Source organism: Cannabis sativa, chromosome 1 (assembly GCF_029168945.1).
Source record: "Cannabis sativa cultivar Pink pepper isolate KNU-18-1 chromosome 1, ASM2916894v1, whole genome shotgun sequence".
Classification (NCBI taxonomy): Eukaryota; Viridiplantae; Streptophyta; class Magnoliopsida; order Rosales; family Cannabaceae; genus Cannabis; species Cannabis sativa.
In genome coordinates this window covers 50,181,665-50,207,360 of record NC_083601.1, presented here as the reverse complement: position 1 = coordinate 50,207,360, position 25,696 = coordinate 50,181,665, and the positions used below count along the sequence as shown (strand labels likewise).

The 25,696-nt window shown below is 36.2% G+C and overlaps 3 protein-coding genes across 6 annotated transcripts in view; all 3 read left to right on the top strand.

Annotated features, from left to right (window-relative positions):
- LOC115705221 (uncharacterized) overlaps positions 1-13,101 on the top strand; it is a 31,475-nt gene extending 18,374 nt beyond the window's left edge. For 3 of the 4 annotated variants that reach the window (XM_061108484.1, XM_061108486.1, XM_061108487.1), the window contains 4 exons: positions 10,376-10,447; positions 11,010-11,048; positions 11,374-11,473; positions 11,690-12,048. In XM_061108484.1, coding sequence (XP_060964467.1) covers positions 10,376-10,447; positions 11,010-11,048; positions 11,374-11,473; positions 11,690-11,874 — 396 coding nt within the window. In that variant the 3' untranslated portion in view covers positions 11,875-12,048. Of the gene's footprint in view, positions 1-10,375; positions 10,448-11,009; positions 11,049-11,373; positions 11,474-11,689; positions 12,049-12,693 lie in introns of those variants that run through there. The other variant, XM_061108485.1, reaches the window with a different exon arrangement.
- An 8,007-nt stretch (positions 13,102-21,108) lies between these two features.
- Positions 21,109-22,025, top strand: LOC115703911 (protein NDH-DEPENDENT CYCLIC ELECTRON FLOW 5-like). The gene has a single exon (XM_061108488.1). The coding sequence runs from the start codon at positions 21,145-21,147 to the stop codon at positions 21,652-21,654; it is 510 nt and encodes a 169-aa protein (XP_060964471.1). The 5' UTR covers positions 21,109-21,144; the 3' UTR covers positions 21,655-22,025.
- Positions 22,026-22,936: 911 nt separating this feature from the next.
- On the top strand, positions 22,937-25,588 carry LOC115708204 (pentatricopeptide repeat-containing protein At2g29760, chloroplastic). The gene has a single exon (XM_030636415.2). The coding sequence runs from the start codon at positions 23,072-23,074 to the stop codon at positions 25,283-25,285; it is 2,214 nt and encodes a 737-aa protein (XP_030492275.2). The 5' UTR covers positions 22,937-23,071; the 3' UTR covers positions 25,286-25,588.
- The last annotated feature ends 108 nt before the right edge of the window (positions 25,589-25,696 follow it).

Genomic DNA, 25,696 nt, shown 5'->3' with positions numbered 1-25,696 from the left:
AACTGCTTTCAAAACACCGATTGGCATGTCTCCATATTGGTTGGTGTTTGGAAAGGCTTGTCATCTACCGGTGGAGTTAGAGCATAAAGCTTTTTGGGCCATGAAGACTCTTAACATGGAATTAAAAGTTGCAGGGGAGAAAAGGCTGCTACAGTTGAATGAGCTAGAGGAGTTTCGAAATGAAGCCTATGAAAACACAAAAATCTACAAGGAGAGAACTAAGAAGTGGCATGACCAAGGTCTAGTAAGGAAGGAGTTTCAACATGGGCAGAAAGTGTTACTATTCAATTCAAGGTTGAAGCTGTTTCCTGGAAAGTTAAAGTCAAGGTGGTCAGGACCATTCACAGTAGTCAAGGTGTTTCCTTATGGAGTGGTGGAATTAAAAGGTGAAGGTCCAGCAACTTTCAAAGTTAATGGACAGCGTTTAAAGCTCTACTTGGGAGGTCAATTTGACCAAGCCAAGTCCGCCATGATTCTGGCGCCACTATGAAGAACACAGCTCAGCGTCCGGCTTTATGACGATAAAGACAGCGCTCTTGGGAGGCAACCCAAGTGTTTTCTTTAATTTTTCAGACTTTTTGATAATGTTTTTAGTCTATGCTTTAGTATTTTTAGTATTTTCAATTTTTAGCTTAGTACCAGACATTATTTTTTTCAGTTGAATCGTGAAAAACGTGAAAAAAAATAAAAAAAAAATAATCTTTTTTTTAATTTTTCGGACTGGGTGCCCAGTGGTCGCGACCACCATGCTCTTGGGTCGAGACCACCATGCTCTTGGGTCGCGACCCTTTTTGGTAGTCGCGACCCTGGTCGCGACCTGGGACTTTACAGAAACAGGCAAAATTTTCACTCCCAGAAGTCGCGACTAGGGTCAACCCAAGTCGCGACCCTAGTCGCGACTTCCCCTTTTTCCAGAAACCCTATGAAATCCGAACTTAAGCAAGTCGCGACCAGCCTTTGGCCAAGTCGCGACTAGCTCACGGATTTCTATAAATACCTCAATTTTCCCCCCCATTTAACCCTACGCCCAAATTCAAACATACCAGCCGTCCTCAACCTTTTCCCTTCAAAAGTTTCAAAATTTTCTTCCCCAAATCTTCAATTCTTTCATCTTCAAACCAATTTCTCAAACCCAATCCATTCAAAAACCCAATTTCACTCATCAATCTACACCTACCATCAAAAACCATACCAAAAATCACCCATAATACCCCAAATCCGAAAATTACCATTGTCCTCATCTTCAACCTCAAGTTTTCAAGAACATTCAACAATGGAGGTGGAGTAAAGCTTCTTTGGGTTTGTAAGTATCACTTCCTTCAATCTTTAAGGATTTTGATGCACTTGTTATAGATTTTGGGTGGTGATAATTGTGTGTTTTGGAAAAATATTGTTGATATTGGGATTGTTAATATTGTATTGTGGTTTGGAAATAGTAGGGATTGATTTTGAACTTTTGGGAAGTAGAAAAATTAAGGGGAGGTGCTGCCCAATTTTTTAGCATTATTTAGAAAAAAAAATCTGAAAAAGAAATAAAAAGAAAATCCGAAAAAAAAAAGAAAAAAAGAGAAAAGAAAAAAATAACATTCTATTTTTGCTAGAAAAAAATGGCACCTAAGAGAACTAGGAATGTGGAGGAGGGTTCGTCTTCAAACCCACCAACTACGGGTTTTGATAGAACCCGGTTTGGTAACATAGAGGCCCAAAATCGCTTCATGAGAATTAAAAATAGGGCTTATATTGAAGACCGGGGTATTGAATTCCCTGAAAATCTTTTGAGACGTCAACCACGGTTTGAGACAATTCGAGCTCAAATTGAGAGGATGAAGTGGGGGAGCTTTGTGGATGCTCGGGGTCGGGCTAATGTGACTATGGCTTGTGAATTTCTTACAAATTGGCCTGACCGCCGGAATGGGGAAGTAAAGGTGTGTGGAAAGAGGTTCCTGCTACTGCTGATGCTTTTAATGTGATGTTCTTTGTCCAAGATTACACTATGGAAGAGCAACGCCTCCGAATTATTGAGGAGGAAGAGCAGTTTGATATGGTGGATGTGGCTGAGACGGTGGGATTTCCTAGGTTGAGGTTCCACGACAACGATGGCACAGAGGGGTCGCCAAACATCTTATACCGGTGTAAATTAAACCCGGTGGCAAAAACATGGCTGTACTTTGTAAGGGCTCGGTTAGTGCCAAATAAGCACTTCTCCAATGTCCAAATGGATCGCCTGAAATATGTGTACGCCATTATGAAGGGGTACAACATAAACATTGGACAAGTCATCAGGCATAGTATTGATCAGATTGTACAAGGAGCCACGGGAGGTGGTTTTGGTTTGGCGGGAGTTATAATAGAACTCTGCGGGGCATATGAAGTTCCCCAATTGGAGTATGATAACACGGTGTTGCCACTTCGCAAGATGGACATCGCCTTTGTCAACAGGCTGAAAGAGCAACATCCCTATGGCCAGCCTCCACCTGATGCACCGCAAGGACGTAGGCAGCAACGAGAGCCTAGTGTTGAAGAAGAAGAAGAGCAGCCCCTACAATTGCCTGGGCCTATCGATCCCACGATGCAATACACTCATGCACAGCTGAGTTATATAATTCACCAGAACAACCACATGCAACACTACATGGTGCAGAGGAGTATTTATGATGAGGGACAAGTTCAGCAACTTAACTCTCTCATCAACAGAATGAACATCGGGATTGATGACCCGAATTATTTGGCGCAACCTCCTCGGTTCTACCCATATGACCAGCCGCCACCACCCAACCCTTTCTGAGAGGGTCTCAGGTAAGTCTCTTCTCTCTGCATGTTATTGTATACATTAGGGACAATGTCATATTTATTTTGGGGGAAGAGACTTAAAAATTTTAAATTCTGCACTTTAATTTCTGCATTTTAATTTTCTGTTTTAGTTTTTATTTTAGTTAAGGAATGACAATAAGCTTGACGATAGTTGTATACTGCTGATTAATGTGATGTGATCTGAAATTGTAAAATAACTTTGTGCTTGATTCTGTTAACTCTTTGGATTAGGTTGGATGCTTACAAACCTGTGTATGTCTGCAATTACTCAATCTGTGAAAATTGTTGTAATTGTTTTACTTTGGTTTGTGGTAAGATTGACAAGATAGCTTAGAACTTGCATGTTTCATCTTTTGAGACGAAATCCTTGATAGTGTTCAATTGGAATATGACTTAGGCATTTGTTGGATAGTTTGAGCCTTTCAAGCCTACCGTAATAATGTGTATCCCTAGTTAACCTTTTTGAGCCTAAACCTGTTATGTTTTTCACCCATTGACTCGAAAAATTGTAACCACACTATTAATTTTTCTTCACCATGTTATCCATGATATCATAAGCTACATAATTAGTTTGGGGGAGGAGAAACATTTAGTGTGAGGAAATAGTGAGAGGGAGAAGAACTTGTAAGATTGAGAAGAGAAAAAATGTGTAATTCAATATCACTGAAAAAGAAAAAAAAATATACAATAAAAAGTAAAAAGATGTTTGGAAAAAAATTCAGTGATGTTGGAAAAAAAATAATAGAGATATCTTCTATCAATCTTGGTAAATTCGGGAACGTTATGGGGTTTTAGAAAAAGGAAAGTAAGAAGCTTGTGGGTTTTGTTTGTGTGCTGATGATATCTTGAGCAAAAATTGTCTTTTGCCTATCCCTGAATATCTGAGCCATATTACCTAAGCCTTGAAAAGACCTAATGATTCCAAAGAATACTGTCAACATTAGTGGAGAAAGGTAAGCATGCAAGCTTATGAGTTATCGGGCTGTGGAACTGTTAGAAAGAGTAAAACTTTTATAACAATGTTTCACATTTGAATAAATTTTTGCAGTTGTACATAGTGTTATGAATTGAGCATCTGAGTTAATTGTTAGAGTTAGTAGGATCGAAATTCTAGTTTATGCAAGGAAGAAAACAGAGCATGAGTCAGCAGCGTAGTGATTATCTGATAGCGTAGTTAGTTTTTTTTACCTTACTCGGGGGCGAGTAAGAATCTAGTTTGGGGGAATTTTGTTAGGTTATATTTAGCCTATGTTTCGGGTCTTTAAAGTTAGCACTTTCTCATCTATTGGTCTCTTTTGGAGCAGTTTTACGCTTGATTTTCATTGTTTCAGGTTCCCGGGGTGTTAAAGTTCAAATTCAGTCAAATGGTGAAAAGATGGGACAAACTGGAAAAAAATTGGAAAATTCGGCTCCAGACGCGTCAGTAGTCGCGACCTCCAGAGAGCCAGGTCGCGACCCTTTTTCATGGTCGCGACTCTGGTCGCGACTTCGAGAGTTGGCAGAAACTCGGTTTTTCAAGTTTTGCCTATAGTCGCGACCAGCTTAAATGCTAGTCGCGACTAGGTACGGAAATCGCAGATTTGACCTAATTTTGATTTTTCTCTAAATTGGAGGCACACCTCTCATCCCTATATAAGGAATACGACTCTGAAGGTCAACCTAAGCAGAAATAGACCTAAAAAGTGGATGAAGGTGGAGAGAAAGCTATCTTGAAGACCCGGAGCGATATCACCTTCTAGTTTCTTTCTTTTACCCTTAATTTCTTCTTTTATGTTTAGTTTTGTTTCTGAATTAATCATGGATGTTTTTAAAGTTATGATGAACTAAATTTCCCATTAAGGGAGGATGATGGATGTTATTTAAGTTTATGCCTAGTTAATAAATAATTGTCATTCCTTCATCTTGTTTGTGAATATTATCTATATTTGTGTTTAATTCCATGTGCAAGCTTGATCACCTTTTACATGTTTAATGATCTCAATTCGAAATCTGAAAAGTGAGAATTGAGAATGCTAAAATTGGATAGTCTAGGTTTCGATGTGAAACGAAAGTATTTACATAGCCTTAGTGACAAATAGATTATTGCTTAATGCTGATTTTGTGTTGATTTAATTAAGAAGTGAATTAGAGAACATAAGATTTAGAACCTAAAAGATCTGAAAAGAGTTAGGTTAATTTATAATCTGTCATTCACATTAAGATAAGGATTGCAATTAGGTATTAACATTGGTAACTTATCAACAGGATTCACCTCCCTAATCTCTCATCTTGATTAATCGTCGTTTATTTTCTTTTTAATTTTCTGAGTTATTTACTTTTAAATTGCAAAATTATTATTTTACCAAATAGAATCATAAGTATAGTTTAGTAGTACTTGATCCAATTCCCTCTGGTTCGACCTCACTTGCGTGAGATACTACTTGATTGCGTATACTTGCGTAGTAAACATAAAAATTCGTAACAGTAATCCATATGTTTCTCGAATATGTTATGTCAATGATCTCACTCCCACACATTCTCTACTTGCTTCATAAAGTACGAGTATGTTAGCATGATTTAAAGTTTCCTCGTTAAAAAACCTTGTAAGGAAAACCTAGTGAGAAACCTGAGCTAAGGGGAAAAGAGTGCAATATATATTTCATATTCATAATTATTTGCAAGTTGTCTCGTTAAAAGTCTTGCCAAAAAAACCCAGTAGAACAAAACCTTAGCTAAGGGAAAAGGAGTGTGTTGACGGTGAGAACTTGTCAACGAAATATTAAGAACCAAAAGTAATGTTCAAAGATATTACATTTCTCAATTATAAAGGTCTCTCTTAAAATGTCATTAGAGTTGAATAAAATACTTAAAATGTTATTAGAGTTGAATCTCCAAAAAAAAGGACCTGAATGGAGTGCTGAGAATCCCCACTAATATTCTTCAGTGCCCAGTTAGTTGGAGACCAAGAATGGGCATACTCAGTGATGAAATCCAAGAAACACCTCCCTGAATAGAAGCAGAGCCTTTTTCCTCCTGAATACAGAAGAGTGCAACATCTCGTCTGTGCCTCCATGCCACATGGCAGCCTTGGAAGAAGTGATTAAGCCACTTGGCAACATCACAATGGCTGTGCTTCCATTCTCCAGAAAATTGTCCCCAATCCCTTGGAAGGTGACTCCATGACCACTGAACTCTTCCTCCAAGTAATCCACGTTGATAGGATTGTATGGGATTGAAGCCACTCTTGGAACTATCAATTGTCTCTTGTCATTAGTTGATTTGAAGTGAATGTAATGTGGTGTTGGAACAATTCAGAAAATATTGGTGTGAGTCCAATTACATTATCCTCATCATTTGGATTAAGGGATACAACATACGAGAAGTTTCGAGGATACCCTGATAGTTTTCAAGAAGTATATATATATTCTAAACTTTGCCAATGCCCTGGAAAGGACATAACACTTATCCAAGGTGTAAGTATACCTATCGCTAATTATCATGCCAGTCTAAATCTAGTGAACTGACAAATCAGGGAATTAAACTTTTGAACATATAATCATGATTATATTCCACTGTGCTGACGACACTATAATCATGAACAAATACATATGTTCTGGACTTAATAGAGTTTATACATTAAATATAATCATGAAATAAATCATGTGAACCATGCAACATAAAATGCAGTTTCTGATCTTTATTAATTAGTAAATCTAATTATATTGAAATGAGTTTTATTTAGGGCACAAAACCCAACAGTTTTCCATAATCATCAATAAAAGAGGCAATTATGTTCTCTTCCTATCTCTTCTTCAGACAAGCATGAAAGTAGGTTGAGTTTTCATGTCCAAATTTCAACCAAGAAATATTTGATTTCTGCTTTAAGAAACTTGCATAATTCCTGGCATGAACCTGAAGGATTTCTTTTGCAATCTTTTCTTCTTGTAAAAGCTGAAGAGAAGAAGGATTAAGTTGTAAATCAAGTTCAATTTGATGAATTTTGGAAAGGGCAATTTCATGTTGTTGTGTCACATCTCCCACTTGATCATTATTAAACTTCTTTAGAACTTTCTTTAATCTGTTAAGTTTGAAAACAACTTGAGAAAGCTCATGTTAGAAATTATTTTACCAAGATCTTAGATCTACTCACAAGTATGTTGATTAACACCCTAAATGTGAACTTTCTAAAACGATGAAATAAACACATATAAAGTATTAGAAACCTTACATTGGGTGCAGCGGAATAATATGACTCCTTCCGTTCAGATATCTAGCCCTTGAATCCTTTCTGTAGCAGAGCATTATCAATATCTGAACCTGGATCTCTTTCTTTGATTCTTTAGTGCTGAAACTCCTTCTTACTGAAAGTCTTTCTTCACGATCTTCCTCACTATGATTGAGGTATCACTTGCTGTGTGTGGGCACTACTCTCACACTAAGAATTTCGAAATTGAAGAGGGAAGGAAGAGAGCAAGGTGGCGGCTAAAGATAGGGAGAGAGAGAGGCTCAGGTTTTTCTCTGAAGGAAAAATAGAAAATTTAAGTGTAAATTTCCTGAAGCCTTCACTATCTATTTATAGCATTCCAGTAGGGTTAGGTTTGAATTATTTGGCATTAAAATAATGAAAATATTAGTTTAAATTCCCTACAAAAGTGGCCGGCCATACAAAGTGGATTTGGGCCTCACTTTTTGCAATTTTGCAGTTTTGTCTTTTCTGCATCTGATTTTCTCAAAAATGCCAATTTTCTAATTCAACCATTTAAATGCCAATTCTAACTATTTAATAAATATAAATAATTATTAAATAATATTGTCATTTATCATATTTATTAATTGAACCATACAAAGTATCATAATTAATAAATATGCCCCTAAAACTCTTTCTTTACAATTTCGCCCTTACTTAGTGAAAAATTCACAAATAGACATAGTCTAATTTGAGAATTATAATTGATTAATCAAAACTAATTATATGAGTCTTACAAGCAATATTATCTCAACTAGTGCAGGGACCATGGGTCTATATAACCGAGCTTCCAATAAGTAGATCAAGAATTTATTACTAAAATTCACTAACTTATTAATTCTTCGTTGAACCCACGCATAGAACTTAGAATTGCACTCTTAGTATATAGAATGCTCTATATGTTCCACCATATAGACACATCATTAGTTATCCATTGTTATAATCCTAATTTGATCAATGATCCTCTATATGAATGATCTACACTGTAAAGGGATTAGATTACCGTTACACCCTACAATGTATTTAATCCTTAAAACACTTAACCCCGTATAAATGATATTTCAGCTTATGTGAAATGAGATCTTCACCATTTATTTTCGTTTGGTCAAGCTCGAAGGAGATCATCCTTTACTTACTATTCGCCAGATAGAAGCTATAGATTCCATGTTTATGTTAGCGCTCCCACTCAATTGCACTACCGTGTTCCCAAAATGTACGTATCACCCTGACCTAAAAGTAGGCTTAACTAACAAATCAAAGAACACGAATAGCCTCTCGAGATCGAGCCTAATCATAACAGGATTAAGATCATTTGATCTAGGATCAACTAGGCGATATTGACTTGAATAGATATTACGGTAAGTTTAATAAATCTATGTCAAAGTTCAATATCGGTCCCTTCTGATGCATACTCCATGCATCTAACCTGAGCTTTACTTTAACCAATGCTCTGGAAAGAACATAGTATTTCTCCAAATGCAAGTAAACTCTGTTGTAGATTATCATATCAGTAAAACCTTGTGTCTGATAAATCTAGGAAACTTTATTCACATAGTCATGTTTCCTTTCCAATGTGTTGACGACACAATAAACAGGATCAAGTATGTGAAAAGGGTTACAGATGAATTTATACATTATGTACATATAATCATGAAATAAATCATGTGAACCATGCAACATTAAATGTTATTTCTGAACTATATTAATAAGTAAATTTGATTATATTGAAATGAGTTTTATTTAGGGCATAAAACCCAACAGCTCATTACCTTGAGTTGGTCTGTTCTAATCTAGTAAAACCACATGTTTAATAAACTCACTATGATTACACCAGAAATTGTAAAATTTGAAAGGTTGTCATGTTGGCGACGAGGAGTCCAGTTTGGTGGTTTACCATGAATTTCCCAACAAGTGGATCGAGTATGTCTGTGACGCTGGCAATGATCACACCAAGGTCGATCACCCTTATGATTAGGCCGCGGATTAGGATTCGATTTGCCAGATGGTAGTGGTCCAGACTTTGAGACAAGAGCAGAACTTTCAATGGGTGACACGTCAGGAGTTGTGAGCATAACACGACGACGTGCTTCTTCACGTCTAACCTCAGAGAATGCTTCTTCAGTGTCGGGAAATGGAGAACGACCAACCAAACGACCTCTTACTTCATCAAGATTTTTGTTTAACCTAGTAAGAAACTCAAAGACCTGCTCTTTTTCCAATTGTTGTTGCTGAATGGTGGTACATTTCGCACACAGTGGTGTAGTATCCAGATACAAATCCAGCTCCTGCCACAGATCTTGTATGTCCAAAAAATATTGAGTAATAGTTTGATTACCTTGATTAATCTCTTTAAGCTTGGTGCGAATTTCGAAAATCTAAGAAGCATTACCAAGATCATAGTACATTTTTCGGGCAGCATCCCAAACCTCCTTGGCAGTCTTAAAGAATAAATATTTGCGGCTAATTTTTGGTTCCATCGAATTAATTAGCCATGCAAGAACAATAGAATTTTCAGCTTGCCATACCTTGTGTGTGGTGTCTGTTGGAGATGGTGCAGGGAGATCACCAGTGATGTACCCAAGTTTCCCACGTCCACAAATGACAAGTTTGACTGATTGTGCCCATTGCAGATAATTTTTTCCATCAAGTTTATGGGCTGTGATATGAAGAGAGTTGCTATCATAGTTTATGGACTGAGTTGTAGTTTCTGTGGTGGTCTGAGAATTAATTTCCTCACTGATTGACATTTCTAGAGAAAAGGAGGGCAGAGATAGATCTGAGCTTTGACTAGTTGTCTGTTTTTTTCCTTTTTTTTGGAGAGAGGGAAACTAGAGAAAAAAAAACTGAATGGATAGAGTTCAAAGCAAAAAAACTGAGAAAGGAAAAAATACAATCAGAAGAGAGAAAAGATTGAGGTTGAGGGTGGCTGAACTGGACAGAGGTGGCTGGAGCTGTGCTGGACAGAGATGGCTGCTGGACAGAGGTGGCTAGAGTGGGCTGCCTGAATGGACAAAGTTGGCTGGACTGAATAGAGGAAAAGGAAACCTGCTCTGATACCATAAAGAATGAAGAGAAATAATATTTTTATTATATTTCTTTTCTGTATCTTTTGTACAACCTAGAGCTCATCTCATATAGAGTATTTACAAATCAAATAAAGACAATATATTTAATGCAAAATAAGGAAAAATCCCTTAAAATATGAAACAACACAAAATTAGGAAACTAATTAATGTGATTTTATTTCCCATCTGTCAACACTTTCCATGTTAGAAGTTAAAGGAAGCACCAGTTGCATTGCTTATTTGTGTTTATTTAATGTTTTCATCGTTGCTTCAGGATGTTATCGATATGGATGGTTTCCAGAATGGTGAAGTTTTATACATACCTGGTGCAATGACCCCTACAGAGGTATGAATTGATATGAAAGAACACCCATTTCTAAGAATTCTACATGATTTCAGTTGAGTATGACTTATATTATAATTTATGTCTTCTTACTCTACTCCTATCTTTTTACTTAATTTTTATTGATGAATGATGTAGATCTAAATAGAAGAGAAGAGAGAAATAGAATTACTTCATCAAAATATTTTTTTTAACAAGAATTGTACATATTTTGGTAATTTTGTTAAGCCAGAAAAGTGATGAATACAACTATTATAGATAACAAAGCTTAGACCAAGTATCAAACTTAAAAGAAAGAACATTAAAAAAAAACTATTTCAACTAGGTAACTAATTCTAATAATGCATGACAAACTAAATTCTCTAGTTATTCAGTTAAATGAAACTAAATATGTATAAATATCTTATCCAGTCTTTATATTTGTCTTTCATAAGTATGTAAAATTACTCATGTGATCTTCTTCAATGAATCTCTGAGCATTTTATGTATCCTTGCATTCTGTTTGAGATTGTAACTTTAACTTTATCCTTCAAGGAGTACTTAAGCATGTATATATGGTTTACAGATATTGTCTGCTCATGATTCGGGTGCCAAAATTGTGAAGGTGAGTCTTGGTAATTTCCCCTGCTAAATTCGACAACATGCCAAATTGTTTCAGATATCATCACTCATTTATCATTTTCCCATCATGTTCAAGAAAATGTGAACCCCTTTGCTTTGCAACATAGGGTTTGTAAAAGTTTTTAACTCTCTTTTTTTCCTTTTGTTTAATTCTCTTTTAACAAGGGTAGCATATCTTAAAGGTAGTTACTTCTGAAATTGTGTTTTATCAAAGTGTATTGAACATAGATTACTTAAATTGTTACTATTTCATCTTAGTTAAATTTATAGGGATTGAAGTTTATAATCTACATCTTATATGGAGACAGGTATATCCGGTTTCAGTATTAGGTGGTGTACAGTACATATCAGCACTTAAGAAGCCTTTTCCTGATATCTCAATGGTTGCTTCCCAAGGAATTACTATAGGTGCGAATCTATTACTGTGGAAGTTAAAATTAATGCATATAAAGAAAATAACAACAATATTTGAGTTGGGAAACAATATTTTTTTGCGCATGTTTTTTTAGTGTTGCTGCATCAACTTCAAAGCCCTCCATCCAGATTTCTCGTATTATTACTTGCAAACTTTTGCATTGATTCTGAATTTGGTTGATTTTGATTTTCTTTTCCAACTTCTTGCAGATTCAGTGGGAGAGTATATTGCTAATGGAGCTTCATCAGTTGTTTTATCAGATGCCATATTTGATAAAGAGGCAATGGCCCAAAATAATTTTAATGTCATTCGTCAACTTGCACATTTTGCCACTTTGCAGGCCAGCCAAGTACTAGAATGGTTAGGCTTCATGTATAATTATTACTTTTTATGATTATTTTCACATATTCTGATTGGTTTCTTTAGAAATTTAAGTGAATTTTTTTTTTCTGAAAACAGAAAAGAAAAAGAGTCAAGTGGGAAGAAAACAAATGGTCAAAAGGTTCTCTGCTTGTTTAGCAAATCTCACAGTATCTTGGGATAATGAAACTATTTTGTTAGAAACTAACTCACATTTGGACAATTTCTTTACTAAGGTAGAGCCATTGTCCTTATCTTCCGAAAGAGGGATTTTGACTAGGTTCTTGTATTTTCTTGTCACTCAAACTCTCCTTTGTTTTAACTGCAGCATTATTATGTCGCTCCTCTGATAAACCTCCAATTCATTTTACATATCCCGGGCATAAGGCCACCTAGCTAGAGTTGATTATTATTTCTTTTTCTTTTTTACTGCTTTTGTTTTTGGCTGGGATATTTGGGGTTTGTTTCCTTTTTGTTGAGGCCTTGGGATTGGAAAGGATGTTGTGCTCTTTTCAATGGCGAGAGTAGTTGGGAGAAAGACACTTTGTTTTGTAAAGTTGAGCTGTGCTCTAGGAGAGTTCTTTAGCCTCTCAAATGTTAGACTTGCATTTTCCAGTTTTCTAAAATCTCAGTCATATTTACATCATCATATCATCTCATTTGAATCCTTAGTTCTGGACAATTTTTTGGTTTTGCTACAGAGTTCAGTTTTCTTGAATTCATTCTCCTTTTATCTGTTGCTTCTTATCAAATTCCTTTCATGCACATTGTTTTCTTAAAATAGTTTTTAAATGATTAATGTTCTTTAATTTTATAGGTAGTCATGACATCTGATTAAGTTTATTTCATGCAGGAAGAGAAGCTTTGGGTAAAACTTATTGTACCAGAGTAGACAATTTTTTTTGTAGCATTCTATTGTAGTACATTCATATCTGGTTTTATGAAAAGTTCTGGCCTCATCCTCAAGGACTTCAAATAGGCTTATAAATCAGGTACAATTTTGACCTCAATCCTCATGTAATATAGATCAAATACAGCACATTACAAACTCCCAATCTTTTCACTTTTTCTTCTTGATGAATTAATTATGGGTTGATGAGAAGACCATGTTTAATGAACATTTGATTTTGTGAAATGTATGGTATGTTTTTCACTTTCAGTTGTCAGCTGACTATATATACCTCAGTGAACTTGTACAATACTCAAGTCAAGGCTCCGGGTCAAGCCTCCATCCTCCTCATTCCCTAGAGTCTTGACTTGATATTCTATTAGTAAAGTGTGTCATATATATTGAGGGAAGGGGAAAAAGGGCGGAATAACATGAAAGGTCTTTTTCAAAACTTAGCGTTAAGGGCGTTACAATGATCATATTTATCACTTCTCTTTTGCTTAAAACTTAGAGAAGTGTATAGACATTTACTGTTAAATATGAGTTTCTTCCTCTGTAAAGAGAGAAGAAAGAGTGTAAAAATTGGTAATCTAGTCCATTCATCGATATCTATATAAGACTATTACTGCTACATGTGAGTTTCTCAGTTATACAACCTAGTTTTAGCTGCAATTAGCTACTTTAAGTTCGAGCTTGTTGTTTTTGTTTCTTTGCAAGTTGTAAGCTAGTGCACATGGCAGCAAAAGATTCACAGAGGAGTGTAAAGAATCGGAAGAGTTATGAAACTGAATTGATTGTGTTTCTGATTATGTTGGCAAAAAGTCACAGTTAAGGAGTTGGCACCAACTCAGTCACAGGAAAGATAAAGATTCAATCCTAGTGGATAGGCTAGCTAGTCATAGGGGTTCTGAATTCTAGTTCTGGTTTCTTATCACTTTCAGCCTTCTAAGGAGGAATGTTATGTCATCTAGTAGTGTAGGAACTTGTGTCATTGTCTCATTTAACAATAATAAATAAACTCACCACTGTTATTCCACCACTAAGTGCAGCACGGGCAGCTTCCAATGCCAGTTCTGCACTACAAGAAAAAAAGTAACTAGACATTGTCTACAAGTTAACTTGAGAATTTAACATATTAATTTATACAAAATGCGATGCACCAACAGTAATTTGGCCATCACCAATTGACTAGTCACCAACAGTAATATGACCATGACCAATTGACAGTAGTTGGGAGTCAAGTGATTGAATGGATTAGTGGTCCGGTTTCATGTACTAACGTAGATAAGTCAAGCAACATGTTCCTAATTGAAACAATATCTAGTAACAAAGTATCGATAGGTCATATGTATTGGCGCAAAGGCAAGCAATGATAGTAGAGGTCTGAATTCGCGTCAAGGTGTGGTCGGCGTCAGAAAGACGAGAAACGTTAATGCGAGACAGAAGTGGTGGAGCTGTGTTTTGGGGTAACATACATGGCGGTGGAAGAGCTTTTCCCTTGAGGCTCCCAATCTCCATTACCTAACACCAACTTCGTTTGACAAAATGTATTACATTTTAACTCCAAAATATCTCAAAAATAGAGATCAAACGGTGAAAGCTGAGATATACTTTGTTATGGTATGGATAAGATATACTGATTTTTGTTTGTGTTGTTCCTTTGGATTTCTTAAAATTACAAATACACCCATTATCCTAAAACATAAGATTAAAAAAGAGAGTAGAAAACCAAAGTGGCTGAGTGAGTACCATTCCATGGCTACTTTCACTTCACTTTTCTTACCAAATTCTATTCATTTTTCCACTAAGAATAAGAAACTTGTTACCAATCAAACTTTTTTCTCTTCTTCATCACCAGATTACATTCACTTCAAATCAAGTAATGACAAGAGACAATTGATAGTTCCAAGAGTGGCTTCAATCCCATACAATCCTATCAACGTGGATTACTTGGAGGAAGAGTTCAGTGTGTTAGAATTATTATTGTGGACTAATATAATCATGACTTAATACCATAAACACAATCATTAACTATGTGCCTAATATTTATTCACTACCATAATGGGATGGTTAATAATTAATAAATGTATTAGAGACACATGAGAGCACCCTAAAACTATAATTGGCCCATTAAATTATAGTCCACCACTAATTATACTCATTAACCCAATAAGGCTAATAAAACCCCTTAGGGTTAGGTGTTGGATATATATAAAGGGTTAATATGTGTTAGTATGATGATGAGAGAGTTTGTGTGGTGATAAGAAAAAGGGCTTGCTTTCATAAGCTCCTCTTCTACTTCCTCTTCTACCATCTTGGAGACACATTCACATTGAAGATTTTGGTGTCATAGCAACAATGGAGAATACCAATATGGGAGGTATGTGTTTTACATTTGTGATGCTCTAAATAAAGTATTGATTTTGGTTTTAATGATTATAAACAATGATGTTTAATGTATGTTTGAATAGTTCATAATCTATGTGAATTTTTAACAATTGGTATCAAGAGCTAGAATACTTGATTTTAAAGCTCCAAAATATTTGAGATAACCCATTAATTTATTTTTTTTTCAAATATGAATTTTTTGTATTATTTTCGGATAAAATGAGTTTAAATATTTTAGAATGGGTTTATCTTGTTCTTTGGATGATTATTGCATGGTTTATTGTAAGATTGCAAGTTTATTCATTGAGTTTATCAATGGGTGAAACCCATTTTCGGATTTGTATTTTATGGGTAGTGTTTTATATTTTTTTGTGAAAAATAGATGATAGAAATTGATAGAGGGTTGAAAATGGAACAAAACCCCTCAAACGCCGTCGGTTTTGGTGGCCGGGAATGCTCCAACTGATCGGGTCACGAAACGGGTCGCGCCGATCCGAGTTGCAGACCCGCGGACCCATGGGGAAGTTTGTTGGGTGACAGGGGTGACGAAAAACGACTTGTCTTTTTGCCTCTATCGGGCAAACGACATGTCGTTTATCTGGGGTGAAAATTGTCGTTTTTTGAGCAGAAAAACGACTTGTCGTTTAAGCTCTGTCAGCCAAACGACATGTCGTTTTGCATTACCTGGAAGGCTTTTTTTGAGCAGCAAAACGACTGGTCGTTTTTGACCCTGCGACACGTCGTCCTCCACAAACGACATGTTGTTTTTGGAAAACGACATGTCGTTCCAGCAATTAAAAAAAAAGGGAAGGCGCGTGGGGGCGCATGCAAGGTCAAATTTTGGGCCATTTTTCACCAATTTATTCCATTTTTAGCATTCTATCATTTCCACATCTTAATTTTATGCATAATATTAATTCATGAATTTATTCATAATCTTAGTTATTAATATTATTTTGTTATGGCATAAATTAATGTTTATTTTGAACAATTAGTGCTTATTTTCTTACCTATCGTAAGATTAAGCATGAAAAATTATTTGGTAATGAGGAACATTTAAATATTAATTTATTTAAATATTAATTTATTTAAATATTGTATCTTCCTCCAATATAAGATTAAGATCCTTATAAGTAATTATTTATCCTATCGATAATAATTGCTTGCTAAGGATGCTTAATATGGTGAAGAAAATTTATTAAATATTATGAATCACAATTTATCTATCCTTTCGATAGTAAATTAATGTATTTGATTATAATATTTAATAGATTGTTCTTACCTGTGTATGAGTTCTACTTTATTTATTTGTCTAAGAACTCTAGCATACATGATGATCATTTGTTATTTTGCGATCATTTATTCATGAGAAAAGAGCACAAATGACATGATTTTGTTATAACATGCATTTAATGGTTATTGCTCTTGTTTCTCATTCAGCTTTAAGCATTCCAAGAACCTCTGCCATGTTGACACTGAATGGAACCAACCACAAACAGTGGGTAGAATCTCTCATGTTGAATTTGACTCTTATGAGAGTGGATTTGGCCTTGAGAATGGATGCACCTCCTAAACCTGCTGATGATGCCACTGAAAAGGATAAGAAATCCTATGAGGATTGGGAGCATTCCAATCGTTGTTGTTTGATACTTATGAGGTATCACATGGATGAGTCCATTCGTGATAGTATTCCTCAGATTGAAAATGCAAAGGATTTTCTTGCTGCCATTAAGGAAAAGTACAAAAAGTTCTCAAAGAATGAGAAAAATGAGTGCTTGACTTTGTTCCATCGCACTAATTATGCTGATACGGGTGATATTAGAGCCCACATTGACAAGCTCATGGGTTGTTACCAAAAGCTCAAGGGCATGGGATTGGATCTTGGTGAGGATTACATGGTGCGGTTTGTGATGGAAACCATTCCTTCTCAATTTGATTCGATCAGATCAAGCTACAATGCTCAAAAGGAGCAGTGGACCATTGAGGAGATGACTGCTATTCTTGCCAAAGAAGAAGAGGACATGAAAAAGGGGAGAGCAAGAAGTATCTCCATGGTGACCAATCCAAACAATTCCCACAAGAGAAAGTTCACTCCTAACAACTCTAGTGACCAAAGGTTTTATAAGAAGAAAGCCACCAATCCTAAGGGAAATGGACAAGCAAGCTCTTCTTCAACTGGTCATAAGAATGAGTTTTTCAAAGGGAAGTGCAACTTTTGTCAATGCTTCAGGCATAAGAAAGCCGATTGCCGAAAGCTTAAAGCTCACTTAGAGAAGAAAGGTAATTCTCTTGTGATGGTTTGTTTGGAATCCAATATTATTGATGTGCTCTCAAACACTTGGTGGTTAGATACTGGTGCTACAATTCATGTTACGAATTCTTTGTAGGCAGTGACAAGTCGAAGAAGGCCGAGTAGGTTGGAGGAGTATGTGTACATGGGAGACGATACTAAAGTCAGAGTTAAATTTTTTGGGACTTTTAATCTGCAGCTGAATACTGGACATTTTTTGGAGTTGCATGATGTTGCTTATTTACCCTCTATTAGGAGGAATTTGATATCTGTATCTATTTTGGATAGACTAGGTTATAGTCTTCATTTTGGATCTGGAAAACTGACTTTGTATCGTGACTCTATGTTGATTGGAAATGGAACTTTGTGTGGAAACTTATATAAGCTTGATTTACTTGATGTTGTTCCTGTTACTTCTCCCTCTTGTCCTTCTTCTTCTTCTCTTAATGTTGTTGTTGGTTCTAAACGTGCAAGATTAGATTTGAAATCTTCCATGCTTTGGAACAAATGTTTAGGCCATATTTCTAGAGATAGAATGGAGAGATTGGTGAAAGATGGTGTGCTTCAGGATCTTGATTTCTCTGATTTTACTGCCTGTGTTGATTGTATAAAAGGAAAGTTGACTGCCAAGGTTAGAAAGAGTAAGTCAGACGGATCTGCAGATGTATTAGAGCTTATTCATACTGATATTTGTGGGCCTTTTATTCCACCTGCTATGGGTGGTTATAAATACTTTATCACCTTCATTGATGATTTTTCTCGATATGGTCATGTTGAGCTCATTCGTGAAAAATCTGAATCTTTTGATGCTTTCAAGATTTTCAAGACGAATGTTGAGCTTCAAAAGGGAAAGAAGATTAAAGCTGTCAATTCTGATAGAGGTGGAGAGTATTATGGGCGTTATGATGAAACTGGAAGGAACCCCGGGCCTTTTGCCAAATACTTGCAAGAATGTGGTATTGATGCAAGATATACAATGCTAGGGACACCCCAACAAAATGGAATTGCTGAAAGAAGGAATCGCACACTTCTTGACATGGTACATTCTATGTTGATTCATTCTAGCTTGCCAGAATTTTTATGGGGTGAGGCATTAAGGACTGCTGCTTATATCTTGAATCAAGTGCCTAGCAAGTCTGTCCCAAAGAAACATTCTCACCTTTCTCTACTAAAGATTCTTTGCGAATCATCATGGCTATGGTTGCTCATTTTGATTTGGAACTTGAACAAATGGATGTGAAAACTGCCTTTCTAAATGGAGATTTGTATGAAGATATCTACATGACTCAGCCTGTTGGTTTTGAGGAGCCTAGCAAGGAGCATATGGTTTGCAAGCTCAATAAGTCTATTTATGGACTTAAACAAGCATCAAGACAGTGGTATCTCAAGTTTGATGCAGTTGTCACTACAAATGGTTTTATTGGAAACAAAGTTGATCAATGTATATATATGAAGGTCAGTGGGAGCAGCTTCATCTTCCTGGTACTGTATGTTGATGATATTTTGCTTGCTTCTAATGATAAAAATTTGTTGTCTGAGACAAAACAATTGCTATCTGATCATTTTGATATGAAAGACCTTGGTGAGGCTTCATATGTACTTGGGATACAGATCCTTCGGGATAGATCTAAAGGTATTCTTCGGTTGTCTCAAAGAACTTATATTGATCAAATTTTGAAAAGATTCAACATGCATACTTGTTCACCTGGAAAGGCACCAATAGTGAAAGGTGACAAATTCTCAAAGGGCCAATGTCCACAAAATGACAAAGAGAGAGATGAAATGAAAGTGGTTCCTTATGCGTCAGTTGTGGGTAGCCTGATGTACGCTTAAGTATGCACACGCCCTGATATTTCTTTTGTTGTTGGCGTGTTGGGTAGATACTTGAGTGATCCTGGACTTAGCCATTGGAAAGCGGCTAAGAAGGTCATGCGGTATCTTCAGGGTACCAAGGATCATATGTTGACTTATCGGCGAGCTGACACTCTTGATATAGTTAGGTTTAGTGACGTCGATTATGCAGGATGCGTGGATGATAAGAAATCCACATCAGGCTACATTTTCATGATGGCTGGAGGAGCTGTATCGTGGAAAAGTGTCAAACAGACACTCACAGCATCCTCAACAATGGAGGCAGAGTATATGGCGTGTTATGAGGCTACTTGTCAGGCAATATGGCTGCGGAACTTCATTTCGGCATTGGGTGTTATGGACTCTATCTCGAGGCCGCTGAAATTATATTGTGATAATTCCGCAGCAGTAGCTTTCTCTAGAAATGTTAGAAGTACTTCCCGTTCTAAACACGCCTAGCACTGGCATGTTAGCAGACCCACTAACGAAAGGCTTACCCATATGTGTATTTTTGGAGCATGTTGCTCGAATGGGATTGTTAGAAGCCTAGCTGTTGAGCTCAGTGGGAGTTTTTCTATTATGTATTGAACATGCTAGTATCTTGTATAGAATGCTCATGACTTGTATTTTGAACATGCATAATGATATTGTAGTCACTTCTAGTTATTGTTGTCATATGTATGCAAGCATGTGTTGTTTACTGAAGTGACAGGTACAAAAGGAGATGAATGCGCATAGTCTCAATTTTGTTGTACCTCATGCATGTTTGGTTTGATTGTTAATGATTGTTATTGAATTAAAATGTCTTCAAGGTCAATTCATACATAGTATATGTATCCCGTCGATATGATATTATGTACGTCTTAATAGGTTACCTTATGTGTGATAGACAATGTTATGGTGGTTGATTATATTGTCCAAGTGGGAGAATGTTAGAATTATTATTGTGGACTAATATAATCATGAGCTTAATACCATAAACACAATCATTAACTATGTGCCTAATATTTATTCACTACCATAATGGGATGGTTAATAATTAATAAATGTATTAGAGGCATATGAGAGTACCCTAAAACTATAATTGGCCCATTAAATTATAGTCCACCACTAATTATACTCATTAATCCAATAAGCCTAACAAACCCCTTAGGGTTAGGTGTTGGATATATATAAAGGGTTAATATGTGTTAGTATGATGATGAGAGAGTTTGTGTGGTGATAAGAAAAAGGGCTTGCTTTCATAAGCTCCTCTTCTACTTCCTCTTCTACCATCTTGGAGACACATTCACATTGAAGATTTTGGTGTCATAGCAACAATGGAGAATACCAATATGGGAGGTATGTGTTTTACATTTGTGATGCTCTAAATAAAGTATTGATTTTGGTTTTAATGATTATGAACAATGATGTTTAATGTATGTATGGATAGTTCATAATCTATGTGAATGTTTAACACAGTGGTCATGGAGTCACCTTTCAAGGGATTGGGGACAACTGTGTTGCTCAGATGACTTTGGAGAATGGAAGCACAGCCATTCTGATGTTGCCAAGTGGCTTAATCACTTCTTACAAGGCTGCCATGTGGCATGGAGGCACGGACGAGATGCTGCACTCTTCTGTATTCGAGGAGGAAAAAGGCTCTGCTTCTATTCAGGGAGGTGTTTCTTTGGTCTTGGATTTCACCACTGAGTATGCCCATTCTTGGTCTCCAACTAACTGGGCACTGAAGAATATTAGTGGAAATTCTCAGCACTCCATTCAGGTCCTTTTTTTTTTTTGGAGATTCAACTCTAATGACATTTTTATTATATGTGTTTATGGGTTGTTAGTGAATAGAATTTTGAGAAGTACAGGTAGAACTAATCAGCAGTGACTCAAGAGCCATGGTTGAAGTAAAACACATTGTGACACTTAAAAAGGATGAATTAAGTTCAGAAGTTGTGATATCAAACTCTAGTTCTGGTCTAGTTCAATTGACTAGGTGTGTTCTGAGCCATTTGAGGGTGAGCTCTCCTGATGCAACTTATGCAATCGGATTAGAAGGATTGGATTTTTTTTCTAGGCCTCCATTTTCATCAAACTTTGGTATTGTTCCTCCAGACTTTGGCCAAAAGATGGGATTTGGTTTTGGCCAAATGTTGAGTCAAATGGCCTTTTGGCGTCCAAATAATCCAAATAACAGCAATGGTCATCAAACAAAGAGCGACCGAGGTGATTCGGGACAAGAATTGGAGGGTGAAGAAACTGATAATTACAAACATTTAAGAGAAGAGATGAGTCAAATCTACACTAGTGCACCACAGAACATGACAATTATCGACCGGGTACTTATATTAACTCCATATTCTCATAACAATCTGCTTAATTGTTGTTTAATTCTCATTCCAATTTAACAGGGTAGAAGAAATTCAGTGGTAGTTTGAAGAAAAGGATTTGAAGAACTATACATGTTAAGTCCAGGTTCTACTCATGAATTGTATGGCAAGTGTTCTTATATATGTGTAGGCCAATCAGCCATGCTTAAGCCAATAGTTGTGGAAGCTGAAACAGTGTTAAGGCTTGGACAGGATTTGCATAATCCAAATCTCTAAGCCATGCCTCCAACATCATTTTACATACATACATGTATCAATGTAATGTAGATGTAATATTTGGTTGAGCAAACCAGCCAAACAAACAAGAATGAAATAAAAGTTATCCTTCGTTCCAATTAAAACCTCACACAATACTATAGTTCGACCCCATCTCATATTGTAAAAGTTCTAAGATATACTACTACACTATACAAAGCTTCTTACAAACAAAATACAAATTTATTGTTTTCTATAACACCCAAAAAAGAACACATTAGTTTTAATTTGTAATCTAACCATTAAAAGGTTGCATAACAAGTAATTCAGAACTAAATTAAGTTGGACTACTCTCTATGTTTGGATGAAAAAATTCATCTAATAACAGAAATAAAAAAAAAACAAAAGATAATCAAATTTAGCAAAAGAAAAACGAAAAAGAGAAAGCTAAATTTGACACGTGACAAGAAATGCCACGAAATTGTCCAGCTGGCGCATTCTGCTGTCGCCAATTAGATTATTCCCGAAATCTATGTGACAGTGCTGTAACGCTATCTTCAGCTTTTTTATTTATTTTTTAATTTTTGATTTAGGCTTCGTCAATCTCGACGGATATTTCGTTGGAACTAAACTAGTCTTAAATGGAAGAGCGTAGTAGATAGTTTCAGATCTGATATGGGTCTCGTAGATTTTACCTTACTGTAATCTATCCAAGAATAATCAACTAAATTATATTCTAATTGAGATTATAATTAAATCGAGTTACATTAAAAAAAATTAAAAAATCAAAAAATATCAATTTAATAATAATAACAATAAATAATCATTAATATTATATCATAATATAAATATAATTTTGTATTATAATTTAAAATAAAATTATTAATTTTACATAAATAAATTTACAAAATAAATATATATATTTTATTAAGATGTAATTATTCTGAGTTATATTTTGTTAATACGAGATTTAGAAAATGTTTAATTAATTATAATTTAAGATTATTATTATTTATAATTGACTTAAATTAGTTCTTGATTTTTTTTTATAATAAATTAGAGGTTATTATTAAATAGAGTATTTTAAGGGAGGGTAGATTCTATCGTACTAATCATTTTGACACCACGAGAAGAAGCTCATACCCGTTTTCCAGCCGTAAGTTCCTATGGTTTATTCATATCATTTCAATTTAACTAAATGAGAAGAGAGAATTGGTAGTTCATTCAATTCTAGTTCTACATGGCTGCTTTAAGCTTCCCAGTTATCACTTTTCCACATAACCCAAAACCAAACTCAACTCTCAACAATGAACATTCTTCTTCAAACTTCCAACTCCTTCCACTCATAGACCAATGCACCCATATAAAGCAACTCAAGCAAATCCACGCTCAAATGCTCCGTACAGGCCTCTTCTATGACCCCTACTCCGCCAGCAGACTAATCACGGCCTCTGCTCTCTCCTCCTTCTCAAGTCTCCACTATGCCCACCAAGTGTTCGACCAAATTCCTCAACCCAATATCTATACTTGGAATACTCTCATTCGTGCCTACGCGTCTAGCTCTGACCCTCGACGAAGTCTTCTAGTATTTTTGCAAATGCTTGAGCAGTGTAGTGAATCACCCAATAAATTTACTTACCCATTTGTGGTGAAGGCTGCTTCGGAGATGAAGGATTATTTGGTTGGAAGAGGTTTCCATGGAATGGCAATCAAGTCCTCTCTGGGTTCGGATGTGTTTATTCTTAATTCACTTGTACACTTTTATGGGTCGTGTGGTGATTTGGATATGGCTAATCAGGTTTTCCGCAACATTCCCAGGAAGGATGTTGTTTCGTGGAATTCTATGATTGCAGCCTTTGCACAGGGGAATTTTCCGGAGGAGGCATTTTCTTTGTTTAAAGAAATGGAAATGGAGAACGTAAAGCCGAATGATGTAACAATGGTTAGCATTTTGTCTGCCTGTGGAAATAAATTGGATATTGAGTTTGGGAGGTGGCTCTGTTCTTATATTGAAAGAAATGGGATCACATCGAACTTGACTCTTAACAATGCAATGCTTGATATGTATGTGAAATGTGGGAGTGTTCAAGATGCTAAATTGTTGTTTGATAAGATGCTAGAGAAGGATGTTGTGTCATGGACAACTATGCTTGATGGATACGCTCGTTCGGGGAAATACGACAAGGCTCAACATGTCTTCAACGAGATGCCTAAGCAAGACATTGCTGCCTGGAATGCCCTCATTTCGTCTTATGAGCAAAATGGTAAACCCAAAGAAGCTTTGGCTGTTTTCCATCAATTGCAACTTAGCAAGAGTGTAAAACCTGATCAAATCACTTTGGTCAGTACACTATCAGCTTGTTCCCAGTTAGGAGCTATTGATCCTGGCAGGTGGATTCATGTCTACATTGGAAGGCAGGGTTTTAAGTTAAACTGTCATCTCACGACCTCGCTCATTGACATGTATGCTAAGTGTGGTGAGCTAGAGAAGGCAATAGAGGTGTTTAATTCAGTGGAGAAGAAAGATGTATTTGTTTGGAGTGCCATGATTGCAGGTTTAGCAATGCATGGACGTGGAAAAGATGCAATAGATTTGTTCTCACAAATGCTACAAGCTAAGGTGAAGCCGAATTCTGTTACTTTTACCAACATATTATGTGCCTGCAGCCATACGGGACTCGTGGAAGAGGGAAAAGATTTGTTCTGCAAAATGGAGCCAGTTTATGGAGTTGTACCTGGTGTGAAACACTATTCTTGCATGGTTGATATGCTTGGTCGTTCAGGCAATCTGAAAGAGGCTGTCGAGTTCATAAAGAAAATGCCAATAGCTCCTACTGCTTCAATATGGGGGGCTCTGCTTGGAGGTTGTAAACTTCATGGAAATGTTGAATATGCTGAATATGCTTGTAGCCAGTTACTTGAGTTGGATCCCAGAAACCATGGAGCCTATGTTCTTTTATCTAACATATATGCCAAAAGGAATAAATGGGATCAAGTTTCAAGGTTAAGAAAGCTAATGAGAGATTCTGGAATAAAGAAAGAACCAGGTTGTAGCTCAATTGAGGTCAATGGCATCGTACACGAGTTTTTAGTTGGTGATAATTCTCACCCTCAATGTAGAAATATCTACACAAAGTTAGATGAGATTGTAGCAAGGTTGAAATGTAGTGGTTACGTGCCGAACAAGTCCCAGCTACTACAGTTTGTTGAAGAAGATGATATGAAGGAGCAAGCTCTCAACCTTCACAGTGAGAAGTTGGCAATCGCCTTTGGACTTATCAGTACTGCGCCATCTCAAACCATTCGTGTGGTGAAAAACCTTCGTGTTTGCAGGGACTGCCACTCGGTAGCTAAGCTTATATCTGAGATTTATGGCAGAGAAATACTGCTGAGAGATAGGTATAGATTTCATCATTTTAAAGGAGGACAGTGCTCTTGTATGGATTATTGGTGAAATAGATGGCAGTGGTTCTGATAATAGGCTTAAATAGGGTTGTTCATCAAACCGTCTTCAAACTACCCGCACCACACCGTACTGCAAAAAAATGCGGTTTGAAATTCTTTGTGTTGTGGTCGCAGTTTGAATTTTTCCTAAACCGCGCGGTGCGATTTGCGGTTTTGAAGTGTTAATATGCGGTTTAAACTGCACCGCACATTATAAAAATACAAATTTTTATATTTATTTAGGTCCAATATGTGAATGTTGAACTCAAAGCCCACTAATTATTATATTGTTAAAACTTGAATTTTTTTTTCATATTTATTTTCAAGCCTTATGGTATTTTTGATAAGTGTTACTTAAACTTTGCTTTATTTGTGATAGTTTAATTATTTGGTGATAGTCCAAACTGCAGAAATCGCACTG

What these genes read in the sequence shown, in the direction of transcription:
- LOC115703911 (XM_061108488.1), top strand. Translation starts at nt 21,145, where the DNA reads ATGGTTGAAGTAAAACACATTGTGACACTTAAAAAGGATGAATTAAGT.
- LOC115708204 (XM_030636415.2), top strand. Translation starts at nt 23,072, where the DNA reads ATGGCTGCTTTAAGCTTCCCAGTTATCACTTTTCCACATAACCCAAAA.